This window comes from Amblyomma americanum, chromosome 4, assembly GCF_052857255.1.
Source record: "Amblyomma americanum isolate KBUSLIRL-KWMA chromosome 4, ASM5285725v1, whole genome shotgun sequence".
In the NCBI taxonomy this organism is placed as follows: Eukaryota; Metazoa; Arthropoda; class Arachnida; order Ixodida; family Ixodidae; genus Amblyomma; species Amblyomma americanum.
The window spans coordinates 148,311,583-148,336,015 of record NC_135500.1 but is presented as its reverse complement, the minus strand read 5'-3'; the positions used below and the strand labels follow the sequence as shown (position 1 = coordinate 148,336,015).

General features: G+C 48.9%; 1 protein-coding gene across 1 annotated transcript; it reads right to left on the bottom strand.

Moving 5' to 3' along the window:
• Positions 1–1,607: 1,607 nt before the first annotated feature.
• On the bottom strand, positions 1,608–23,872 carry LOC144128515 (major facilitator superfamily domain-containing protein 6-like). The gene is made up of 5 exons (XM_077661956.1): positions 23,690–23,872; positions 11,475–11,625; positions 8,493–9,812; positions 8,028–8,177; positions 1,608–5,933 (listed from the first exon to the last, which is right to left on the bottom strand). Exons 2-5 carry the CDS (start codon positions 11,569–11,571, stop codon positions 5,797–5,799), a joined length of 1,704 nt encoding a protein of 567 aa, XP_077518082.1. The 5' UTR covers positions 11,572–11,625; positions 23,690–23,872; the 3' UTR covers positions 1,608–5,796.
• Between the last annotated feature and the right edge of the window lie 561 nt (positions 23,873–24,433).

Here is a 24,433-nt window from a genome sequence, read left to right as displayed (position 1 = left end):
TGCCCACATAGGGGGATTGGCCAAGAATTGAGGGGCACAGAGAGTTTTTGAGGTAAGAATCTTTGACGTCGACTTCATCTACACGCTGCGTTTACGAATGCCTTACACTTTCGTTTAGGTCCACATACTATGGCACATGCCCACATAGGGGGATTGGCCAAGAATTGGGGGGCACAGAGAGTTTTTGAGGTAAGAATCTTTGACGTCGACTTCGTCTACACGCTGCGTTTACGAATGCCTTACACTTTCGTTTAGGTCCACATACTATGGCACATGCCCACATAGGGGGATTGGCCAAGAATTGGGGGGCACAGAGAGTTTTTGAGGTAAGAATCTTTGACGTCTACTTCGTCTAAACGCTGCGTTTACGAATGCCTTACACTTTCGTTTAGGTCCACATACTATGGCACATGCCCACATAGGGGGATTGGCCAAGAATTGGGGGGCACAGAGAGTTTTTGAGGTAAGAATCTTTGACGTCGACTTCGTCTACACGCTGCGTTTACGAATGCCTTACACTTTCGTTTAGGTCCACATACTATGGCACATGCCCACATAGGGGTATTGGCCAAGAATTGGCGGGCACAGAGAGTTTTTGAGGTAAGAATCTTTGACGTCGACTTCGTCTGCACGCTGCGTTTACGAATGCCTTACAGTTTCGTTTAGGTCAAGCGAACAGTCCGCATTGCGACAACTGCGGCTTAGTGGAAATAGTGGAGCATGTTTTGCTAGAATGCCCAGCGTATGCCGAGGAGCGTGCGCATTATGAATATCTTATGGAATCACTCAGTCAAGATGCCTCCAACACTCGACTGTTCATTTGGACCCTTAGCCTGCCATATGCAGCAGAGACGCGCTGTGAACTTCTTTTTTTCATTTAAATGACATTGGTCTTCTAGACAAGCTCTAATCCCTCCGTTCAGCACTCTCACTGCGCATTCTCTATGCAATGATATTTGTCAGTCCATTTCCTGCACCTCTATCACTATTCGTTCCCCGCGCACAGTAGCAAGTCAGCGGACCTAAACGCCAGCTAAGTGCTCTGTTTTTCAATTAAAGAGCTTCTCTCTCTCTCTCTCCCCTGCACGGCTGCCACGCCGACTGGACTCGTGGTCTGAAGACTCTGCCCCCCCCCCCCCCCATGCTCGTCACCTTTTAGGTCAATAAACGTTTCCCCCACCCCTCTTCTTTCCAACTTTCCTGGTCTTTCCCTCTCACTTACCTGACTGCACGCCAATTTTCCCGCAATTCCTGGCCCTGGTTCGACAGTCAGGAAGCTATTGTACTAATGTCAACACTGATGCCCTTTCAGTTGGTGCTTCTTCACATTTTATTAAGAAGTCTTCAACGTTTCGTCTGTTCTCTGCTCTATTGTAAAGCTCTAGCTGTTCCCTAGATCAAATTTCTACAGGTCTGTGATCAAGCCGGAATTTTGTTACACGTCGTAGACTTTGAATTGACGTTTTGTGAGCTTCCTTTCAGTCACAACTTTTCACCCAGGATTCATTCCCTGAATATCTTCCTTTATCGAATCGGTTATTCACTTCCAATACTGCAGTCCATTTATGCACAATGCAGAGAGGCCGAATAAACGAAAAAAACGCACTGTGATTAAAAGTTTTATTGTGTATACAAACACTCTCGGGGCGGGAAGTTCGCTTTCAAAACTTATTATACATGACTCGCAAAGAACACACTCACTGCACCAGGCAACGAAAGTATGCACGAAAACACTACGGGCAGGAGTTTTCATTCATTTGCGCGCACTGCCCATTTCCGTACATGATGCATCATGTTGCGCTCTCTAGCGGAAGGCGACAAATGCTCAGTGGCCGCCAACCTCAGCGCAAGCACAGCGTTGTATGGGACAGGGCAGAGCAAGCATCCATTCGACCCTGTTCGTGCAAACGATGGAGACCACTTTTAAAATGATGAGCACTCGCACTTACTACCACGGACCGCACACAGCATCTTCCAAGGTGAGAACACGCATCAGACACTCACACAAAGAACCCACTATTTCACTCAAGACGCAGCACGAATGCTAGGAGGCTGGAATGATAATATATGCATAGCTCCTCGCCTTCACGCTGTCCTTTATTCAAGCTCACAGAAAACGCGTGCTGTGAACGCAATAGTCACAAGGTACTGAACAAAAATGGTCTATACTTTGTACTGCCACCTAAATGCCGCATTTAAACCTACGTCCTGCGTGTACTTGAAATGGAAGCTCGAATTTCTTTCCAGGAACCTTGATAGTTTGTGCAGCACTCTACCTCAGGACTTTTAACCAAGCTCTCTTATCATACGGCGTACATGGATCGTATGCACTGTCGCCTCACCGCCACTTAAAACTCTGAAATATTATACCAGCTATTCCATTTCTTGCAACTAATATTACTGCCAAAGGGTACGTTGAACCAATCGCGACCAAGAAAGCCTTATTGCATCTGCTTCAATATCCACACTGCATACAAGGACCCGACATTCGCCGACGCGGGATCTTGTGTGCTGCGCACGCGCAACAATGCTGTGCAGCCATTTTTCAGCCTCGCCTTTCGACTGGTGTCAAGGGTTTATAAGCGGAAAATTTTGATTTGAAATACCTCACAATGTAACCGAAAAGGTTAAGCACCTTGGCAGAGGACTGATTGGTTTGCACGCAGATAATTTTAGGGACAAAAAAAGGGCAAAAAAATATATTTAGAGACACTGCTTTAAACGCCGATTTTGGTTCAAAAGCATGTAAGAAGCTACCTAAAAGGAAAATTACCCACAGGTGTAAATGATAATTTTCTTGCTGTTAATGCTTGGCAAAAAAGTATCAGCAAAGAACCAGATTCGAACCACTGTCCTGCATGCTCGTGAACTCAGTGTTAATCCACTGCGCCACATGAGCAACGCGAAAGGCGGTTTAAATTGTCTTACCCGTTCTCAGAAATATTTCAGCATATTCGCGCATGCGCACAAGAGCAGATCGCGCGTTGACGAATGTCTGGTCATACAAGGTGATCGTGTGCCCTGCACTGATGTGAACTGTGACAGCAGGGGTGTGTCGATTTATTTCTTTTGCCTATCACTGTTTGTTCGTTAAACTGCCAAAATGTCTGCTAACGCCCACTAAGTAGTGTGCTCACAAAACAACCAAGCTACGCGCTCATCTAATTCTTCTAAGCACCACCTAGTGACACACAAGGAAATCCATTCATATGAGCCATGTGCACAGAGTGATTGCAGCGTGGTATCACAAACTTACTTAGCACGAGGAACGTTGGTCGCAACGAGTATAATCGGGCTAAGTGTTGTACTTTGAAGCTACTGAAGCAAACAACACAATGTAGGGCTGAGCACAGTGTTGCTGCAATAGTGAAAAAAAAAACATGCACTGGCTTTCTCATTCTAAATACGTACAAATTGTAACACGCTTCTAAGTTCACTTTGTTAACTATAAGACAAGCGCAGTTGTAAGTCTGGGCTGAGAAACGACGACGAAACGAAAGATAGATAAGAAAAAAATGCACAATGGAGAAACTCGATGCAGCTTCTGCACTCCGCCCTTTGCAATGAAAACGACAGCGCGAACGTGTCTATGACAGAGTATGCGTTATCTTCACAACCATCGTAACAATCTATCGCCTCCTGACCATCGAGCAAGGCATGAACAGCAGCGCCGAACGCCGCTCGTTTATGATATGGCAGCGATTGTCAAGGGTATACAGTAGTCATGCATCGATCTGATATAGTAGATTCACATGCGCAAAGGCTTCACCAAGAACAATGCACATGCGAATAGAACTTCTACCGCAACACACTTTTCAGCGCCATACTAGGGCTGAAAACTTTCATTTAATCTTGGAATTAGAATTTTCTCCTCACCATGGCCGTTTTTGTTGCAATCAGTACCTGCAACGATGTGAGGGAACGCATTTAATCATAGCAATATCAACCTTGTTTCACCTCGCAGTTTCTTCAGTGCGTATTACAACGTAGGTAGCAGTTGTACATTCACTGAGGCAGCGAGGTAAACTACGTATGGTGCATATTGCCATTAGTCACAGGGCACGCTTAACAGCCCTCAAGCAGTCACTTCGCTTAGCTTAACTGATGAAAAACCAGTTCTACTTATGATCATATAGTAGTGATATCAACATCACTACGAGCAATGATTTTCCCTCAGTGTCTAGCCAAAGTCTGTGCTGTTTGTGTAGGATTTGTATTCTATGCATGGCGCTAGTGATAGTTTGTGGAATTTTTCCCCGTTGACATACCGAAAGCACGATGAAATATAGACACCCCATTGGTTACACTGGATATTTGAACATTGCACGTCGATGGAAAGTTCGATGACGTGCCACTACTAGGCAAGCAAAGTTGTCCACAATGTCATCGAATTCTGACTGATGGTATATAGCACTCTTGAGATAAAACAGCAAAACTCACGTCCGCTCAGCACTGACTACCCTCGGCATTGCGGCGCACGAAGAACGGTGACCGCTTCCACGAGAGAAGCATTTGTTTTGCTTTATTGCGTTTTTCTGTTACTATTGTCCTCTGTGCACTTGTGATGCAGTGTTGATGCAGTAATGCATCAAGAATTCCTCCTCCATAAGGCGCACATGAAGAAAATGAGGAAAACTGTCTCGTGTTTTGAAAGGATTCACTTACTATCTTCTCATCCAGTGCGCTGGAAGCGACATGCTAGAGACGTTTCCATTTAAGTAGGCGCAAGTCGCGGGCTCACGAAAAAACACTGGCCGTAGACCGAAAAGATCAGACGTTGCTAAAAATACTGCAAAAGTCGAAAACCTTAGCGCGACCATGAAAAGTAAAACAAGATAAAATGAACGTAAACACAGATCAAATGCGTGATCACAGATCAAATGCTCTGTACATTGCCTCACGGTTTAGCTAGACGGTGCTAGGCGCTGAAAGTGCAGGTTTTAAAGTGGGTAGTCCCCTAAACAAACCAGATTAAAATCATTTATTCAGAAAAATAGACGCTAAGAGCAATCAGTTGGAACACTATCTAGTATACACCCATAAATCCACAATCTTGTTATCGAAAATTGTTAACACACTTTACATTACTCGCACTCGGGTTATGTTAGATCCACCTCAGTGTTCAGCAAATGTTAAACATTGCTTGTTGACGTGAACGAGCGCTTTCTAAGTGACACAGGTGAGTTATTGTTGACAACCATGCAGCAGAGCATCCTGCATCGGCCACTTTGCCGCCGTGATCTAGCTTTGGAAAGAAATTGTGACCAGCAGATGCGGAAGCGTGCCGGCAGAGAAAAAGCTTCAAGACTGAGCATGGCAGCACTGCAACCTTCGTGATCTCAATTATCTTATTTCCCTCCTACCCCACCCTCGCGTATACAACCGAAAGTAAGACTTGCGACTGCTCTTGCTGAACATTGACAAAGTTGCTCCCTAGTGAATTATATGAAAAGCGCTAAAATCGTAACTTTTCTATTGAAGTACAGCACACATAAAGAAAACTCGCCAAAACACGCAAAGCTAAACACGCGCTTCACACGCAGCCCACGAAATTAACAAGCGTGGGAAATTGGCGCTGGGGTCCAAGCTGCATGATGCGAACCTTGTGTTTCGACCCGCGCGCCTGCACTTCACAATGGGAGGCCTTCACAAGGCAGTCAGTCTCTTCCGTTAAGCGTCGAAGCAGTGCAACGTCCCGCTTATGGGACGCGGACGACGTGACGGAAAGGGCCAACAGAAAACATAGACCGCGACGCGAGCACGCCTGGCGGCCTGCGGGCGGCAAGACGTGGGCCTTCAGACCACCTCTTCCCCTTCCTCCTCCTCCTTTCCACTGCGGGAACTGTCCGGCTCGGCAACTGCGAGCGCCAGTCCGGAAGCCTGGTCCTGGTCTTCATCTCGCTGCGAAGGCTGTGAGCCGCTCAGCACGGATTCTGCGCCAGCGTAACGATGCGAGGAAAAAAGATGGTGTGAGAGAAGGGGTGCCGCAGAAGTGGCCGCGTCTGGCCGGTAACAGGAGCCCGAATTCGTGACGACGCTTCTCGCGTGTGAAAACATTGCGCAATAGATAGACGCCTCACACTTCGAGATTGTCGACCCCGTAGAATGCCAGTCAGCTAGGAACCGCCCTTGTACGGCGTCAACAGATGAGCTAATCCAGGCCCAGGACTCTCGCCCTCCGATAAACTTCGCGTACACGTTATCCCGTCAAGCCCGCCGGCAGCCCAGAAAACGAGCGAATACAGAGACCAAGGTCGAAGTGCCATACTATATCAGCAGCTTGTAGCATCGGAGAGGAACATTTTATTGCGCTAAGCGCGCCCCACGAAAATTAATGCTCCGCGTTTGTCCACTTCCATTTTCCTGTTTGGTAGCGCTAGAAAACTCACGGTAACCTATTAATCGGCCCAAAAGTCGCATTTCATGGCGATTAGATTCAGTATTCATTTACGATTGTTCCAAACCAAGCGAAAATTTGTTGAATTGGCTAGCGATAAACACGCCTTTGACAGAAAGATACAGCCGCAACTGTACGACGACATAGTATTGATCTTTTAATACAACTGGTGCACATTGTCTTGTCTACCCAAACCAAGCGAAAATTTGTTGAATTGGCTAGCGATAAACACGCCTTTGACAGAAAGATACAGCCGCAACTGTACGACGACATAGTATTGATCTTTTAATACAACTGGTGCACATTGTCTTGTCTACCGAACGGTACGAGCAAAACCACGAGGTACAGGTTGAAACAGCTTTCAGGTGGTGCGAGCTTTACCTGTATTGTCTCGAAGAAACCACTCTTAATAACCGCAGTTGCTTTATCTCCTAAAGCCTAGTTGGCAGCAGAGGGCGGTTGTAACGTCATCTGGTGCGGGCATCGGCTATAATCATCTATCTAAGGACATTAACTTGGAAGAACCTCTATTAAGTGGTCATTTCCCTCCCTGAACATAACGTATAAGATCAAGCGCAATGGTGCGCCGGAACGTCTACAATATCAGTGCTACGAACCTTTCATATTGGCACATTAAGTACTAGCGCCACGCCGTTTATTACAAGCGTATTGACGCGATGATTTGTAGTTTGTTCACGCCCAAAGCCACCGGCCCTCGGCTTTATCATTTTGTTTGTTTGTTGCAAGATGCGACGAGATTTATCCCGGATGATTATAGCCCCGCGCAGCTTCTTCCGCATTGTTCAAGACTGTTGTAGTTGCATTTGGTTCCATATCTCGAAGGTTCCTTTGGGACCTCTAAATTGAGCGTGGCCGAGAGCGTCAGTTTGTAAAACGACCGCCGAGCTGTTCAGTTCTTTGTGGGTGTAAGTCCTCCCAGTGAAAAGTGAATTCTGCGCCACTCGGCTCATCCATTGTACACGGTGTTGTCATCACCACGTGACAGTATTGTCGCAATGCTTGAAGTTCAGCTATGCCGGTGGTCCCATTTGGAGGCTAGTAAACAGCAACAACTAAACCTCTTAACGGCGTGTCCGTCCACCCAGTTACCGTTCCCAACTGATCAAGCTAATTACGTTTCTTATATAAAAGCCGTAAACTAGTGTGAAAATTAGATTAACAAATATAGTAGTTCGTTAAAACTAAAGTGAAAGTTTCGACATTCTAAAAATGTGCGCTTCTGGATGAAGAAACGAAACCTCGTACAAAAAAAAAATCCCGTTACATTTCGCAGAAAGAACTATCTTGTCTTCACACTCATGTACCGCAAACCGCAGACATAGTCACGCTGCTGGTTTCGAGCTAAAGATGTGGTTCGCGTTACGCGAAAGGCTACGCCCGACTATAGAGTTCCACTTTTCTGTCGAAACCATCCCTCCGAGAAATTAGCCAATAAACCGTCCCGCGTTCACGACCGTCTCAGGCGGAATACCGCTCCCAGTCACGTTCCCGCGTCGCATGTGAGGCCGAATAACAGCGCATCTACTTTACGGAAAATTTTAATCCCATGCAGGTAACATATATACCACAGTTTCGGCGGCGTTGCACCACGAGAATCGAGTTGTCTTACCACGTCTTGAGTCGCTGACGGTAAAGAACAACTGGACCCCAATGTGGAATACCAGGAAGACGACACTGTAGATGAAATAGATGTAGCAGGTTTGCCGGCCTCCAACCTCGCTATATAGTTGACCAGCCACGAGTGTGCCGCTGGCTATGCCTACAAAAACAAAATGTTTGAACAACAATGTCACTCTAGTAGTCATTTACTATTTTATCGCAATCCTTGTCGATCACTCGTTCCCTATATTTCCAAACCTTCTCAAGCTGACTTGAATATCTACACCGAACTTTATGCTTCTGGCTCTCATATATTTAGTTTTGAAAACGAATTATTCAGATTACTATTTCTGCATATACTATCGTCAAATTAAGGTCTGTCAGTCACACGACAAAAGAAGGGGCCACAGTGACACTGAAGAACAGATCAGGCTAGGAAGAGAGCGGAATTAACAGGCGAGAAGAGAGGACTGACCGAGTCCTTCGAAGGTGCCTCCCAGGATGCCCTGCATGGTGGCCTCGGTGCCCGGCGGCGCCGCGGTGCTGGCGTAAGAGGTCATGGCGGCGTAGAAGAGGCCGAAGCAGAGGCCGTGCGTCACCTCGACGGGCAGCATGGCCCAGACGTCGGTGCCAAAGCTGTACACGGCCAGGCGCAGGCACAGTCCGGCGATGGACAGGCTGACCGCGTTGCCGTAGCCGATGCGCTTGATGATCCAGCCCGAGAAGAAGAGGACCGGCACCTCGCCGCCGAAGCACTGCACGGCCAGATTGGCGCCGAGCAGGGTGGGCGTGGCGCCCAGGTCCTGAAGGTACCAGAGGCCGTAGCTCCAGACGAAGCCCATGAGGAAGCCGATGTTGAGCACCGAGAAGGTGAAGAAGAGCGCGCGCGGGTTCACCAGCACCTCGCTCAGGTCCTTGAGCAGCTGCTTGGACGACGAGGACCGCGGCACGTCCAGGAAGCACAGGCTGAACACGTCCATCAGCGTGAACGCGGCCAGCATGTAGAAGCCCGGGCTGTAGTCGATGTAAGGCGAGTCGCCCGTGGCCAGCTCGTTGAGGTAGCCGATGAGCGGCGCCAGCGCACCCCACCCGATGGTGCCCCAGAGCCGCTGCTTGCCGTAATCCTCCTTGCGGTCGCGCAGCATGGCGTACGCCGCCGCGTCGGCCAGCGAGATGCCCACGCCGAACGCCGTGCCACCCAGCACGCGGAAGACGGCGAACAGCCAGAAGGTGGCCGTGCGCATCGTGTTCGGCTGGTGGGCCGCCGGACAGCGCACCGTGCACGTCCTCACGGCGGCGTCCAAGAAGGACGCGTTCACACCGACCACCTCGTCCACGGGCAGGCACCACTGCTGCTGGTAGCACATGACGCTGCAGTTGAAGGGGAACGCGATGTCCTGCGCGCTGCTGCTGCTGCTATTGTCCGCCGCGTACTCGCAGCTCATGCGGCACGGCTCGTCGCTGTGGGGCTGGCAGTCCTCGAAGTGTGCTTGGGAGAAACAGAGGAGCTGCGTGTCGTTCTGGAAAACGTTCTCGGGCGACGGCACGGCAATGTCGAGATAGGTAGGCTTGATGGGCGGCACGTATATGAGCAGGAAGTGGAAGAAGCTCTCCACACTTATGATGGCAATGAGGACGACCTTGAGCTGCTGCACCTTGTCGGTGAGCGAGCCGAAGGCGAACCGCATGAGAATAGACAGAAAGAGCAGGGTCGTGTTGACAAGACCGGCCAGCGCCGCTGATATGCCCAGCTGCTTGGCCAGAACCGTCGTGAAGGGCATTACGCCGACCACCGCTGCGGTAGAGAAAAATAAAAAAAAAGATCAATGAAACAGTCTTGTGCTCATAAGGACCTCACGCTCGGCACCAGTTGGCGTGTTGATGCAGTGACCGCTCAAACGTATTTGCTCTGAAGCCAAAAAAAAAGCCAGGCAAAACAAAACAGGCCTTAAGTCTGTTAGCAATGCGAAAAAGAACGTGGGAAAGCATAGTTTCTAGCACTTACTGCAGTGCTAGATTCCGCTCCATCCATGACCGCAGTACAGTAATGATAATGCGACTCAGTTTCAGAACGGCGCAACTACGGCGTTAACCATAAGTGGCAAGGGCCTTGCAAAAGCCTTCGACTTCGCGGCCTGATACGTTTAGCAGCCTCCCCGAACTGACTCATGGTACTCTGAATTGAACATTGCCCTCATTTTACAAGACACTCAGTAGATCATTAAATCACATAACCTCAACTGAAAGCACAGTGGGACAATCATCGAAGCACATAGAACTAGAACAATGCAACGCACGACAGCGCAGCACTTTACCCACAACCCGCGAAAACACATTCAACCTGACAAATTGTTTAATTCTAAGCATCCCCCTAAAAATCCCGAAAGAAAAGAAACCGTTGCCGCCTCTTCTGTCTTTCCACTTTCCAATGGTAGTGTTTTTGAAATTAACCGTGTTTTAGCGTGTCACGAACGATGCAGACTGTTCAAATGCCAACATTTTTCGGCGTTGGTCACAAAATTATGATTTAAAAACACTTCCCAACGTACTTCACAAAGCAAAGTGAGAGGTGCCAGAGATTCGGAAGACATGTTGTAAGGCCATTCGATTTAAAACCTATCTCTCCCGGCGGAGCAACCTAAGATTTCAAAGAGCTTACTGCTATACCAACATACAATGAAATTGTTGTCACCTTTGCTATGTATTTACTTAAATGCGTGACTTTTTAGCACAACTTTGTTTTAAGATCGCCCAGAAACTAGCCCTAGTCTATTTACACAGTAGAAGTATCATTTTTCTAAAACAGCATTGTACATTTTTGTAATGGTGGCGCCAGTGACGATTAAATGCTAGAACATGTAACTTCTACCTGATACCTGTAGCTAACAAAATAGTATGCGATCCCCATTCCCCCTCTTTCCTTCTCTTCCTCAATAATGAGGAGTGCTATACCCTCCTCATACAAAAGAAAATGTCTAAGGCGGCAAGAAGGCCTACTACTGCTACTTGCAATTCAGTCGGTTGCAACTAGTGCTAGTCATGCTCTCTGTCTAGGGTTACTTGGGCTACAAAGAACAGTTGCAAGTAGTTGACATTCCTCGCTGATGATGTCAGCAAGTATTAGGAGACTTGTCCCGGGCTTCTCCTTTTGCGTTCACTATTTTGTGAGGGTTAGTATAGGCACGCAAAACCCACTCCCGTACTGAAACAAAGACGGAAACCAGTTGGCAACATTCTCAAGCTTTGCTCCCTGCTTGAGCAAATCTCCTCCCCCTTTCCCTCTTTCAGTCCCTGAGGGCACGCGAGAGCCTCTCTCTGCGCACACTCGTCGCCTCTGGTGTGTGCTGTGGGGTGGGGTATTACAAATTCAAAACGCCGACGTGTTTTTCCCGGTCAGTCATTGTTTACATCACGAGTCGATGCCCAGAGAACGCAATTCGATCCAAGCGAGACTCACCTCCAAAGTATAGAAACATGTGCATCTTGAGAGGCAGCAGGTGCAGGTTCGGCCTCGTGTACTTCAGCAGGGTTATCATGTTCTCCTTGATTGTCATCTTGGTCCGGGTGCAAAGGCGTCGTATTGCCGACGCGTCCTGTGTCTAGAAATGCTGTGGGAAAGAACGACGCAACTGTTATTCACGCCAAGGAAAGGGCGCAACAATGATGCACGTGTGTCGCGTACTTCATGCTACGAATTCGACCCCCCAAGGCAAACCTTCACTTGGCAGCATTGGCGTCCCCTGAAGGCATCAAGCATACACAATGGGTGCACGTGGAGGGAGAGGCTAGAGCTGTTTCCATTAGACATTGTTATTGCTAAAATTACGGAACAGTAGCTCTAGCTCGCCACGTTTCATACGTCGGAGAAATAATGAAATTTTATTGCACAGCGCGCTTTCACGGCATCTGACATTTAACACGTCAGTTAGTACACCCGAGTGGACATTCAAATTATTAAAAACAAACTCAGACACAGACAAACCAGTCCTGTTATAGAAGCAATGTTAGTTAATCATTCATTGAATATTCGGTCATGTGCATTAGCATACGTAGAGCACTGCAGATAGGCGTTATAGCTGTGCCGACCTCATAAGATGGACCTCTGCGCCGTCAGTCCTCCGTCAATAGAACCAGCTCGGGAAATGAAAATTGAGAGAGAGAGAGAGAGAGAGAAACTTTATTTGGTCCATTAAGGGTTTAGCGTTGAAAATTGATTTTTTTTTTGTTTGGAAAGGAAATGGCGCAGTATCTGTCTCGCATATCGGCGACACCTGAACCGCACCGTAAGAGAAAAGAATGAAGGAGGGAGTGAAAGAAAAAGGAAGAGGTGCCTCAGTGGAGGGCTCCGGAATAATTTCAACCACCTGGGGATCTTTAACGTGCACTGACATCGCACAGCACACGGGCGACTTAGCGTTTCGCCTCCATCGAAACGCGGCCACCGCGGTCGGGTTCGAACCCGGGAACTCCGGATCAGCAGCCGAGCGCCGTAAAACCAGCTCGAGAGATGCACTGTTAAGTACACTGCACGTCCACCCAGGGACTGAGACAATCAACATATGTCTTTGTCATTGCGGTTCAATCGTAGCTTGTAGCTAGTATGTGAGCCCTCTCTTAGCTGCCTGTTTTGGAAGGGTCGAATAGTTTGATGGAGTCGGTATAAATGTTCGGTATAAGTCGTCCTCTTTGTCCGCACCTGTCATCATGACACTATCCTCCGGCAGTAATAATACATTCCAGGTGTTTAGCTTGAAGCGAGTCGGCTGCATGGTACGACTTGAGCCGAACAGAATCAACAGGGTCAGTGAACCGCTATTAGTTTTCCTCTTTGTCCGCACCTGTCATCATGACACTACCCTCTGGCAACAATAATACATTCCAGGTGTTTAGCTGGAAGCGAGTCAGCTGCATGGTGAGGCTTGAGTCGAACAGCATCAACAGGGTCAGTCGCTAGGCGGGTGAACGATGTCGTAAAATTTAGCGGAGCAATTCCATGTCGGTCACCTGGTGAAGTACGCGAGAACGGCCAACGGCCAATGTACGAGGAGAAAAGCTTTTTAGTTAGTCCTAGCCGGCGAGATAGACACCACAGGAGGACGAGCTACCCCGGAATGACGTGGACTTAAGATGCCGGCAGTCGTAAACCGGCACTGTCTGATAGAGGCGCCAGCGGGCAGTATGGGTGTATCCAGGCCCTGGGACAATGTAGGTGCCTGGTGAACAAAAGATAAAACGGCGAAAAGATAGCGGTGTCACGGTGGAAAGAACTGCAGGCGAGTGCAACATAAGGTGGAGCAATTTCCCAATCACTCTGGTCGGCTCAGGCCTTTGCAAAGATCACAGGGGGTTTGCCTCTGGGTCCATGCTGCGTGGCTCATTATACATCGCTAGAGTTCTAGTGCTTTGAAGATAAGAACCCTGCAACATTTAGGACTTCCGTGGCTCCTACAGGAGTCCCACAACCGTGCTTAGAAGCAAACTACTTCGGCGCTTTACTTTTGCAAAGGGCGTACGTAGGACAGCATATCGATCAATGTTCGGTCGAGGCGTTCAGTCGGTCAAGAAGAGGGATGATAGGCTGCGGTCAGTTTGCGTCAGCTGGAACACGAGAGGGCGATATCACTGAAGGCTTCTGACAGAAACTAGCGGTTTCGATCAGTAAATAACTGTCATGGAGAACTACCATAAAGAATACCATCCTTCAGAAGGAAAAATGCAACACTGCTAGCCCAAATTATGGCTAATGAACTCGTTAATGGCGTACCTGGTTGTAGAATCAGTGACAACGACCATCCATATATCACCTGAGCAGGACGTGAGAAAGGTACCAGCAGGTCAGGACGAATGCGATACAAACGTTGGGGTGAACATCAGTAGGCTGAAGGCCACCAGGAGGCGACACAAATGGCCTTTTCCTACCTTCACACTGGTCACAGGAGGCAACGCAGCCTCATACTGTGCGGCACAAACCAGGCTTTAAAAAAAAACAGCTGCACACCTAGACGTACGTACGCGACACGCCAAGACGGCCGGTGGTTGGCAGGTATTTCTTCAAGCCACCCGAGCTGAGCCGCTCGATCAAAAGGAGCAGCAACTCAAGCCGGAGTGGATACTGCGGCGATCGAGTGCTCTCGCGCAAATTAAATGCTCGTAGGAAGGAATTCTGCTTTGCTGAGTCGAGGTCTCACTCCAATCAGGCAGCAACAGAGGGCGAAGAGACAAGCAGCACACGTCGTGGTGCAGACGCCGGGACTTGTACGTGACGGTGAACGAATACTCTTGCAGATGCAATGCCCGACGGCCATGTCGGCCCATGGCGTTTTTGTTTCTAAGCGAAGAAAGGCACAAAAAAACACAGTGATTGATCAGGACCGTGAATTTCTGATTGAAGAGGGAACGTCGGAAACCAGCAACAGCTCGAGCAAGCGCCAAACATTACCATTCAGTGATGTACTAGTAAATAATTTCACTCAGTAACCGGAAAAAGTTCATAACCCGACTGGTGATTGGCTGATGATGTTTGGGTGATGATGTTTGGCTGATGATGAGTTGGGGTTGATGCAATGAGCTGGGCTAAAATTGGTGGCAAGATCAGCAATGCGATAAGCAACGAAAGGGTCTCGCTTGGGGAGGGCCCCAAACAAAGGGTAATAGTGGACGGGCCAAATACGACGGCGAATTGTTTAACTAATCGGCAGAAATGCGAGCAAAGGCCAGCAAAGCTCCGGGTATTTCTCATTGACTGAGAGCAGCGAAGCCCTAGCCGGCCGGGATTTTGCCGGGGTCCGGTTGCACTTCTGAGGCACCGCACAGGTGGGCATAAATGGTGATGACGCCCAGTCGAATTGACACTTCGTGAAGTACATCTAGAGACGCGCTTGACATAAAGCGGGAAAAAAAAGTAGAAAGTCGTTCGAGGTACAAAAAAACGTAATCCACAAGGCCTAGACGTCGTTGATCGAAGCAGCACAGACAAGTCGCCCACTTGAAGCACTGAAGGCGATATCATCTGCTTGAAAGTGGCAGGGGCATTACAAAGCCTCACAAACAGGACTTCAAAATGATAGGAACCATCAAGTGTAACGCAAGCGGTTGTTTCACGGTCCATCTACCATTTACAGGAACAGAGATCGACAGTTGAGATCCTATCGCCTATCATCGTGAATATATTAAGATGTTTGTTCGTGTATGAAGTTGCAGAACAAGCGTTGAAATTTTATAGCAGTAATTAGAAAAAAACAGGAACGCCAACCGGCTGATTTAAGACAATGTACTTTCAGCTCCAAGCGTGGGGGCCTTTTTAAGCTTGAACAAGGCCCCCATTATGGGATCCGAAACTCCATTTTTTTTTAAACTCAGCTCGTCGGCGTCTGCATATTTTCTCAGGTTACCCCCTGGTCACACGGGATTCCATGATACACTAGGCTCCAGAACAATAAACATTGAAGAAATAGACGCTACAAAGGTTTTGTAGTATCGAGTAATGCCTGCGTTGACAAGGGGTTAGTTGACTCTGCAGTGCGAATTGATTAGCAAGAAATGCTAACGCTGTATGAGCACGTAAAAGTATGTGTATCCATATCTCTAACGATGGTACCCTCACAAATCATGCAGAAATGAGAGGAAGCGGGTTTTTATTTCTACCTGCAAAATTTTAAACACGAAGGCTCAAGTGACAAGCGCAGCGTCGCAACCCCGGTCCCACCGTCCTGCAAGTATTCCTCCTCAGCGCTGCACCCGGTGCAGTCCGCACCCCGCTCCCAGGTAGCTCCGAACATTAGAAGTGTTATAAAAATGTTATGCAATGGTGTATTCAGCCGACGGCACTCGTGGAGTTTTCCACGCACTCGTGCGGTGCCCCACGTTCCCTGGATGCCACTCGTGCAGTGCCGCACGTTCGGCTGGGATTAGCACGACACGAGTGCGCGCCACCGTGGAGACCGACGGTGGAGCGCGGTGCAATCCCGTCGTGCAGCGCGCGCTAGCGGACGTCGCGGGCAGACGACGCTGCTGGCGCAGACAATTTCACTACACAGTGGCCGATAGGAAGCATCGGCGAAGAGAAAAAAAGAGACGAAGCATCAAAAGTGGGCATATTTTAAAGAAATCTTGAATGCTGTAGCGGCTGCAATGCATTTATTCGCGCTGCAATCACGCAGCCACCGGCCGGCGAGCCATGTGCCTTTTCCTTGAAAGGAAAATAAATGTTTTGTAAATATTTTAGTGTAGCGAACGGCAGATGCGGATCATGTATGCACTTTATGACATCGTAGTTTTTTGTCAACGTGAGCACAGGTTAAAGGATATATCAAAAAATCGACAATGTGGGAGCTGAGATTGGATTGAGAATCGTCGGCAGATATTTTCGGAAGTTACTCTAGCTGCTCAGGGTACCCGAGTTCGAACCCGACCGCGGCGGCCGCGTTTCGATGGAGGCGAAACGCAAAGGCGCCCGTGTGCTGTGCGATGTCAGTGCACGTTAAAGATCTCCAGGTGGTCGAAATTATTCCGGAGCCCTCCATTACGGCACCTTTTTCTTCCTTTCTTCTCTCAATCCCTCCTTTATCCCTTCCCTTACGGCTCGGTTCAGGTGTCCGCCGAGATGCGAGACAGATACTGTGCCATTTCATTTCTCCAGAAACGAATTATTATTACTCTAGCTGCTCTAAAGCGTATGCATCAAAACCGGCAAGCATAACGCCGTGGTGCTGTGCCTGACAAACCTGCACGAGCACAATCGCAGTATTTAACGAGCATGCTCGTGTTTCCCGCATTTCCCACCGTTTCTATGAACGCCGGTCCTGCGCGCTGTTTCTGAAGAGGTTGTTGCTAACTGTTCAAATTGCTGGCTGCAGTCATTGGCGTCGGCCGCTCTTAAGAATGGCCTCTAAGATTTTCAAGGGTTTCGGAGGCCACGGTGAAAAGATGGAAGAAAGAGCAACGGTACTCTGCGAATGTTTCCCACATTCGGCTGAGGTGCAAGTGGACGTGCCACTCGTGTAGTATTTGACGTTTACTTTACATTAACACTAAAATTAACGACAACGTTTCAAGTTGTTTAGGAAACGTTACCTTCACGTTCTAAACAAACATTGTTTTATTATAGTCTTATTATAATGTTAGAGTCGTAACTGCAAACCAACGTTGCAAATATATTTCGAGCACTGATTTCCAGACTTTTTCACACTGTTCTTAGAGTAAAGTTGTTTTTCAACTAGCAGTACTTTGTAACCACATCTCTTAGATAGCACTCGCCATAGATTGCATGCACAGCCCCATTATTTTGTCATAAAACATTGATTATTACCAACTCGCCACTATCACTCATCAGACATCTCGCAGTGGTGGGTATATAAGCTCGACTGCATGATATCCTTTCGGAGGTGAGTGATTACGAATTGCACGTTTTTCTGTACAGTCGAGAAGGAGTCGCTCTCGTAGTTGGTTCTTGCAAAGCTTTGTAACTAGTGTGTCGTCACAACTGGCGGGCCTACATGCTTGTGCAGAGCTGCTTCATCATTTTCGATAATGTTACATTGATATTGTTTACACGTTTCATGAATGTTCGGGAAAGGTTATTCTAACATTTACATGTAATAGCCGCCACGGTGGCTCGGTGGTTATGGCGCTCGGCTGCTAACCCGAAAGACGCGGGTTCGATCCGGGCCGCGGCAGTCGAATTTCGATGGAGGCGAAAGTATAGAGGCCCGTGTACTGTGCGATGTCAGTGCACGTTAAAGAACCCCAGGTGGTCGAAATTTCCGGAGCCCTTCACTACGGCGTCCCTCATAGCCTATTAAACAGCGTGCGCTAACAGGACGTACACAGGAAACTTGGAGACCGAGGAAAGAAGCGCAACTCTGTCTCCAAGTTTCCTGAGTACGTCCTGTTAGCGCACCCTGTTTAATAGAGATGTACCAACTATCCCGTCAGAAAGCCCTCATAGCCTGAGTCACTTTGGGACATTAAACCACCATAAACCATAAAGCATTTATAGGTAACATTACAAAATCATTAGAAAAAAAATGGAAATTAACCACATTGAGACAACATTTGACCGCAATGTAACGTTATCGTAATGTTCCGCGGCAACCTGGGAGCTCGTGATGTCACTGCCCAGCAGCCGAACGCCACAGCAATCAATAGGATGAAATAAAAATAGTAACGAGAGGAAACGAGTCGAGTAAAAGAGACAGGCAAGGCGCGCTGGGAGACGAGACTAAACGAGTCCGCGCACAAGACGTGCGGGTAAAGTCCGCGGTTAGGCGGAAACTCGAGCCGCCCAACGACGGCGGCAGCGGCGACGGGCCTCCTTGCCTGTCCGCCAGGACGAGCCTCCTGTTACCGCATGTATCTGGTGTCCAAGCCGCCTGCCCAGAACCTCACCGCACGTAGCTGAAAAGGCGATCAGTCTCGCCTCCACAATGCCACAGTGCAGGCCTCAGGGTGTGAGGTTCTGCCTGCTTGCTCCCAGAAAGATGATCGTGCTTAACACAGTATCTCGCAGCCGGTTTCCACAGCAGGAGAAGTGCGCCAGTTTATCACGTTTCGCATCTTTTGAGTCGTATACTATCCGGCGCAGTGCTCCGTGTATCGGAAGCGCTCCATTGTGTCAGCAGAGCCGACTTGCTGGGACGAACTGCTACACTAAGACCTTCCAGCTGGAACATGCACTCAGATGCGGTATTCTTTAAATCTAATTTACTTTCATGTGAATTTTCCCTTTCCTATATCCTATTTTAACGTGGCACTACTGCCAAACCCATGACAATAAAGATTATCCATTTGCTAAGATACTTCGGCACTCCAAGACTGCGCAGCGACGTAGAAGCTAAAACAGGCATCAGGTAGTAAAAGCCCGAGATAGAAACTTTTTGGTTCGTAATGACGCGGTTGGTTGGTTCCCCGCGCTGCGGCCAATCACGGTGATCCATTTTGCGGGGGCCAAAGTCCGACCACTTATGAAGCAATACCAAATGCCAGAAGCTTCGTCAATTCCGCTTCCGATAAACTGATGTCATCTCAGCCTTCCACACCACTTCCTGGAGCAAGACTTCGTCACGTATCGTGCTTTTTTTTTAAGCCCTGGCCCCTTTGTGTTAGATTTATTCCCATCATGGTAGGATTTTCTTTTCCGCGTGGGGAGCTATAAAATACAATCAGCAGTGAACAACAGGTGGCTACTAGATGGGAGGCAGTCTTTGCAGTGCAAGTATGGTGGGCCTAGTAGTGTATCCATTTAACCACTGAGGTCGTACGACGAGATATCATTTTTTCCGTCACATACACAGTGAAACTTGCTTGGTTTTTACGCACTTTGCACTGACATTTCTAATCCTACCCAATAGCTTTCCTGCTTTCCGCCACCGTTCATTATTTTTTTGTAAATGTTTTCTTTATACGTTTGATTATCTTTCTTGGCAAGGGTGATATCAAAGCCCGCGTTCCGCAACGAAGTGAAAATTTTGTCCAGCCTGCTTGTAACGAGCTCTAGGAAACATTAAACGCACATTATAAAGCACATAATTTGTACAGTTTCCAAATATTTGAGTATGCCGTTCGCCCTATTATAACAATACAGCGACGTAAAGACAAGCCAGAGTTCGTTGTCAACAAGTCCGTGCGAACAGTCGACGCTTGCTCATCATCGGCGGACGTATGTACACAGCGGTCAATAGCGGTCAACGGTTCGCTTCTATTCGCCGACATTCCACGCCATCAGAAGGAGAGCAGCGCTTTTTCCCGGCATCTTCGCTCCGTGCAGTCGTCACTAGTGTTTGTGCTACGGCGAACAGTATAGGACAAACTGTTTAAATCAATTTCCGGACCTCGGTCCAGATCGGTATTCGAGACAATTCTCGATAATTACCTCGTGATTAGCAGCGAACCCAGAAAGGCCGCCCAACTGGCCACACGTTCACGTAACAGTTCATACGCCACCTCACCGGTGATATTGATTGGCATTTCGTGTTTGGGCTTCAGCTGCTATAGGCGGACACCACGAGATGTTGCGAACATCACACCGCGATGTCCATCACACAGCAGGGTCACATCATCGATGACGGTGTTCCATGTTCTGCATATAGATTTCCAATATGATTTGATTTTGTCCAATAGCCTCCAGGCCAGAAAGCTTGCTTTCAGCCGTGTAGTGCAGCACTTACGGCACACCTGGAGACTAAAATATATTGAACGGCGACAACGAGCGTTCTCCTAACCAAAAAGAAACATAAAGTAACCCACTACGTGGTTGCAAAGGAAGCGAAGCACATCAGACTTTTCTGAAAAATGCGCGCTCACCGGGCTTAATACTTCTGCGCACCAGTTTTCGAAACTTGCCCGACTTTTGAGCCGAATTCGGTAGAACTAAGATGGTGAACTTGACGTGAATGTCCTGGCACTCCATGTAACTGCAACGCATAACACTTGGCGACTATAATCTTAATTACTACGTTGAGACCAGGACCACAGTGCTTGGGATTACAGTCGCAACTAGCGCCGACTGAAGGACTTTATTCCCCAGCGCTGATGCTAACATCACACGTTAAAGTACGCAAGACCATTACACGACTGCAGTGACAATCTAGATCTTGAAAAAAAAAACATTCAACGGAGGTCTGTCTGGTTGGGAAAGGAGTTAAATGTTAACCACTCCCTCGGAACCCTTCCCCTTCTTATATCCACGGTCTACGGTCAGTGATCTGGCGGCTAACTAAACGAGGGCTTAAAGAGGCAAGCTGCAACTTTCCCGCAGTCACACCTGACGAAGGAACTGAGTAGGTTATCAAATGTCGCGTTCTTTCATTTTGGTTGGCGTTCTTATCTCACTTAAATTGAGCGACAGATTCACGCGAGCCGTACTCCCGTATTGCCTCATCCGATCCTCTCCTTCCTTTCCACAAAGCGTGATCTTGCTAGCCGCACACACTTGGTACCAATCGAAAAGATTAACGTGGCCCACAGCCGGTACGAAAGTGACGCGCTGTAGTTCTCTTCAATCACATCAGCACAGCAGCTACGGTGCTGCCCGTGCTAGTTCAGCCGAAAGCTCGTTTCAGACAGCAGCCTAATAGCCGGGCCTGCGCGAGTGGAAATTTTGTATCACTGTACAGGGAAATGGGTGAATTATTTGCAGCTGCTCATAAAAAAACTTCGCTGTGTACGAGCCACCGCCTTCGCTGCGAAAAATAAAAAAAAATGTAAATAGTGGTGTTTAACGTGCCGAAGCGACACATGGGCGATAAGGGACGCAGCAATGAATTCCGTAAATGCAGGAAGCGAACTACAAACTAAGATGCTCTTCTAGTTCGCTTCCATCGAATTACACGAGGCTTGAACAGCTATTCATTTTGCCTGTCTTTTAATCGTTACGGCGAATGGTGCGTTGTTTGACGAGAGGATATATAATAGGTTAAAACGACAGGTTCCTTTTCATAATTCCTTATTTTAACGCTGCTTTAACCTTATGCTGCTGAGCTAGCTGGCCACATGTATTGGGCAGCGTACATTAGAGAGCACCTGTTACAGACGTTACACGCAAGTAGTTGGAGCAGCCTTCCCAGAGAAATTGATGGCTAAAGCCACCAAGGGGATTTATTTTATGACCATTCTCTCGGAATATAGTTCACGAAGCCGAGAAAATGACTGGGCGGATGCCTTCCTTGACCCTTGAGTAAGATGGAATAACAGCGTGTTGCTCGATATCTGCACAAATACAAATGTAACACGCTCAAACATTGCAATGTTTTGAGTAACACGTACGCAAAATCTTACCCCGCGAGCGCAACAAAGTTTCGGCTCCAGAATGCACTATCGCGAGTTCACAGCATCAGATGGAGAACGTAATCCCCTATGCAGCTGCAGCGTCATCACCTAGCATAAATTGTCCGTCCCTTCTAGCGCTTAAACGTCATACACTTCTTTTTCCTATTTCCGCCGTAGGTCACTGATTCCTAGCTGCTGCGCCGAAGGCACGATTACAGTTCACAGCCACTGACTGTGCCAAACACATACCGGTCAACTTCAGCGAGGAATAGTGGCCGTCATTCCGTCTTCGCCAACACGTTCACAACTGCGCGCTGCGGGACCAGGTGGAAGAATTTAGACACAACGCTAGATAGGCGGCCGAATCGGCCATTCCGTTCTTTTATTTACCTTGCGACTGCATCGCCACTCATACGTACTTAATCATGGCTAACGGACGTGACTGCCTCAAGCTACGAGAATCGAATCATTCGCACCTGAGCTGTCTTCGCAAGCAACGGGCAAGCAGAGACGCTGGAGGGAGGCATGACGGTCATGAATTTTTAATGGCGCAAAGACAGATTTGGCCGAAGATCGCCATGGCACACGGTATTTTTGTTGGGAGGTCAATGACCCATTTCCTAAGAGTTTCATCCCAAATAAACAGAGCACCAGGCCAGGGTAAAGCTTGTACCCATTGTACAATTGCTGGGTGGCCGTTGGTACCGGGGATTGCCCGCCGCACCTCCTGCTTGCGAGGCGGTTGCTCTCACCACTAGATCGGCGGCAGGGAAGCGACGGATTAGCATCTCGGCATTGTTTTGCCACAGCTTTCCGAAACAATGTATTCAAGCACCTTCGAAAAGCACAGTCAACACTACGACGCCCGCAAGATGACCGAGGTTGCTCAGTGGAAAACATATCTTACAAGATGAGATGTCATTACGCCCGACAGATCAAAAGAATCTCTGGAGTACAGACAATACTTGGTAGACCACAAAGTGCATTGACACAGCTCGTCCTATTGGGTTGTGTCATTTTCTGCCTTCCGTCACTGCTCCCCTCTGTGGCTGCATCCAAGTATACGTTACCAGCAGATCAGTCAGCTGAAAGGCACATCTAACTTCCCCGCATTATAAGAAACAAGAACCCAGTTAATGAATCAGCATGCTATCACGGACACAAACCCCGCGCGTCATTCTTCTCGCAGCTTCATATAGTTAACACATTCGTCGGCATGCAGCAATCTTAGAAGTCGGCATACCTGAATTTCACTTGGCTAATGAAGGATGCACAGCAAGGACTGCCCAGGATGTGCAGAAGTCTACGCGCCAGCTCGCATCCGGCCGCATACACCGTTCCGCCAGTTCCGTGCCCGTTTTGAACTGACTCAACGCAGACTGGCCGCCACGCTGCATCTGCCTGCAGTGCTCTCTTTAGAAGAGGCCGAGGCTCGCAGCTGTTCGCACCGCCCAGCCATCCCTCACGAAAGCAAGTGGCCCCGCATCGTGCCGTGAACGGGAAACGCAGCTGGAAACTGGGAAGCACGCCGTGTGCCGCAGCGCGGGGATTTCCAGCACGGGAGAGCCGCGTTGTGTTGTTGTTGACCCGCGCCAGCGACGTGCAGGCGCGATCGCAGGTACGCATCGGCTGTTCATTCTACCACGGTAGCTCGGAACAACTGCGGCAGGAAGTGCCGATCGCACGGCGCCCCCTTACCAGAAATCAACGCCTCGAAAACACGCCGCCCCGCAGCGCGGCGGTGAAGAGTGTTTTGACCTGGGGTTTGAGTCCCCCACGGTCGTCGCCATGGCTGCGCGCGCGACGCTGTCGATATCAAACTCGCCGGCCGGTGCGCACTCCGCAGAAGCGAACCGCAACAGTCGCAAAGGCCGCCTGTGTAGCAGCGAAGCACTCGGCAACACTCACCGGTAGGATCGCGTGACGACCGTTGGACCGACGATTCAGCCTCCGGCTGGTCTCGTCAATAGCGGTGTGCCGTTGGGGAACCGGGAGACCCGCTCGGCGCTGGCGGCTGCTGAGGAGGAGGAGGAGGAACAGAGGACCGGCGGCAGCGGCGGGGAACAGCACGCGGCGTCGCCGTCCAAGAATAGAGGGTGTGTCGGCGGCGCGGCTCGCGGCTCGCTCTGCTATTGCTGGGCTCGCGCTTCGATCGAGCCCCGAGCGAGCTCACTGGTAGACCGACGGCGCACACCTCCGGAAGTGACGTAGCGTCTTTGCGTCGTCACCCCCGTGACGCTATATCCGGTCCAGGTGCGTCACTGGAGGCGGGAGCGCTTGAAACCTTTCTCGTCGGTTGCCGCGGTCGCCGACAGGGCGTCCGTATTGTACGCGTCGTCTGTGACGGAAAGCGCGAAGTAACAGATTGACATATAAATATGAAGAACTGCGTTTATACTTTTCGACCTTCAGCCAACGGCATCTCAAATCTGATAGGAATCAACACTTGGCAATAGCCTTCACTAGCCACGTTAACGTAAACACCTGCTCCGGTCGAAGTTTATCGCGGTCCTGATGTTCAGAACACACAAACAAAATCGCAGCTATAAGTGACGTTGGATGCACAACGAACCATTATCGCTTGGAACAGTTTTCAGATATTTTTAAGGCCGCCGCGGTGGCTGAGTGGTTATGGCGCTCGGCTGCCGGCCT

Bases quoted from the DNA above. Each gene is read 5' to 3' on its own strand.
- LOC144128515 (XM_077661956.1), bottom strand. From the start codon at position 11,571: ATGACAATCAAGGAGAACATGATAACCCTGCTGAAGTACACGAGGCCG. The intron at 9,813-11,474 runs GTGAGTCTCGCT...TCTCTACCGCAG, and splicing joins CATGTTTCTATACTTTGGAG to CGGTGGTCGGCGTAATGCCC. The intron at 8,178-8,492 runs GTCAGTCCTCTC...TTGTTTTTGTAG, and splicing joins AGGCACCTTCGAAGGACTCG to GCATAGCCAGCGGCACACTC.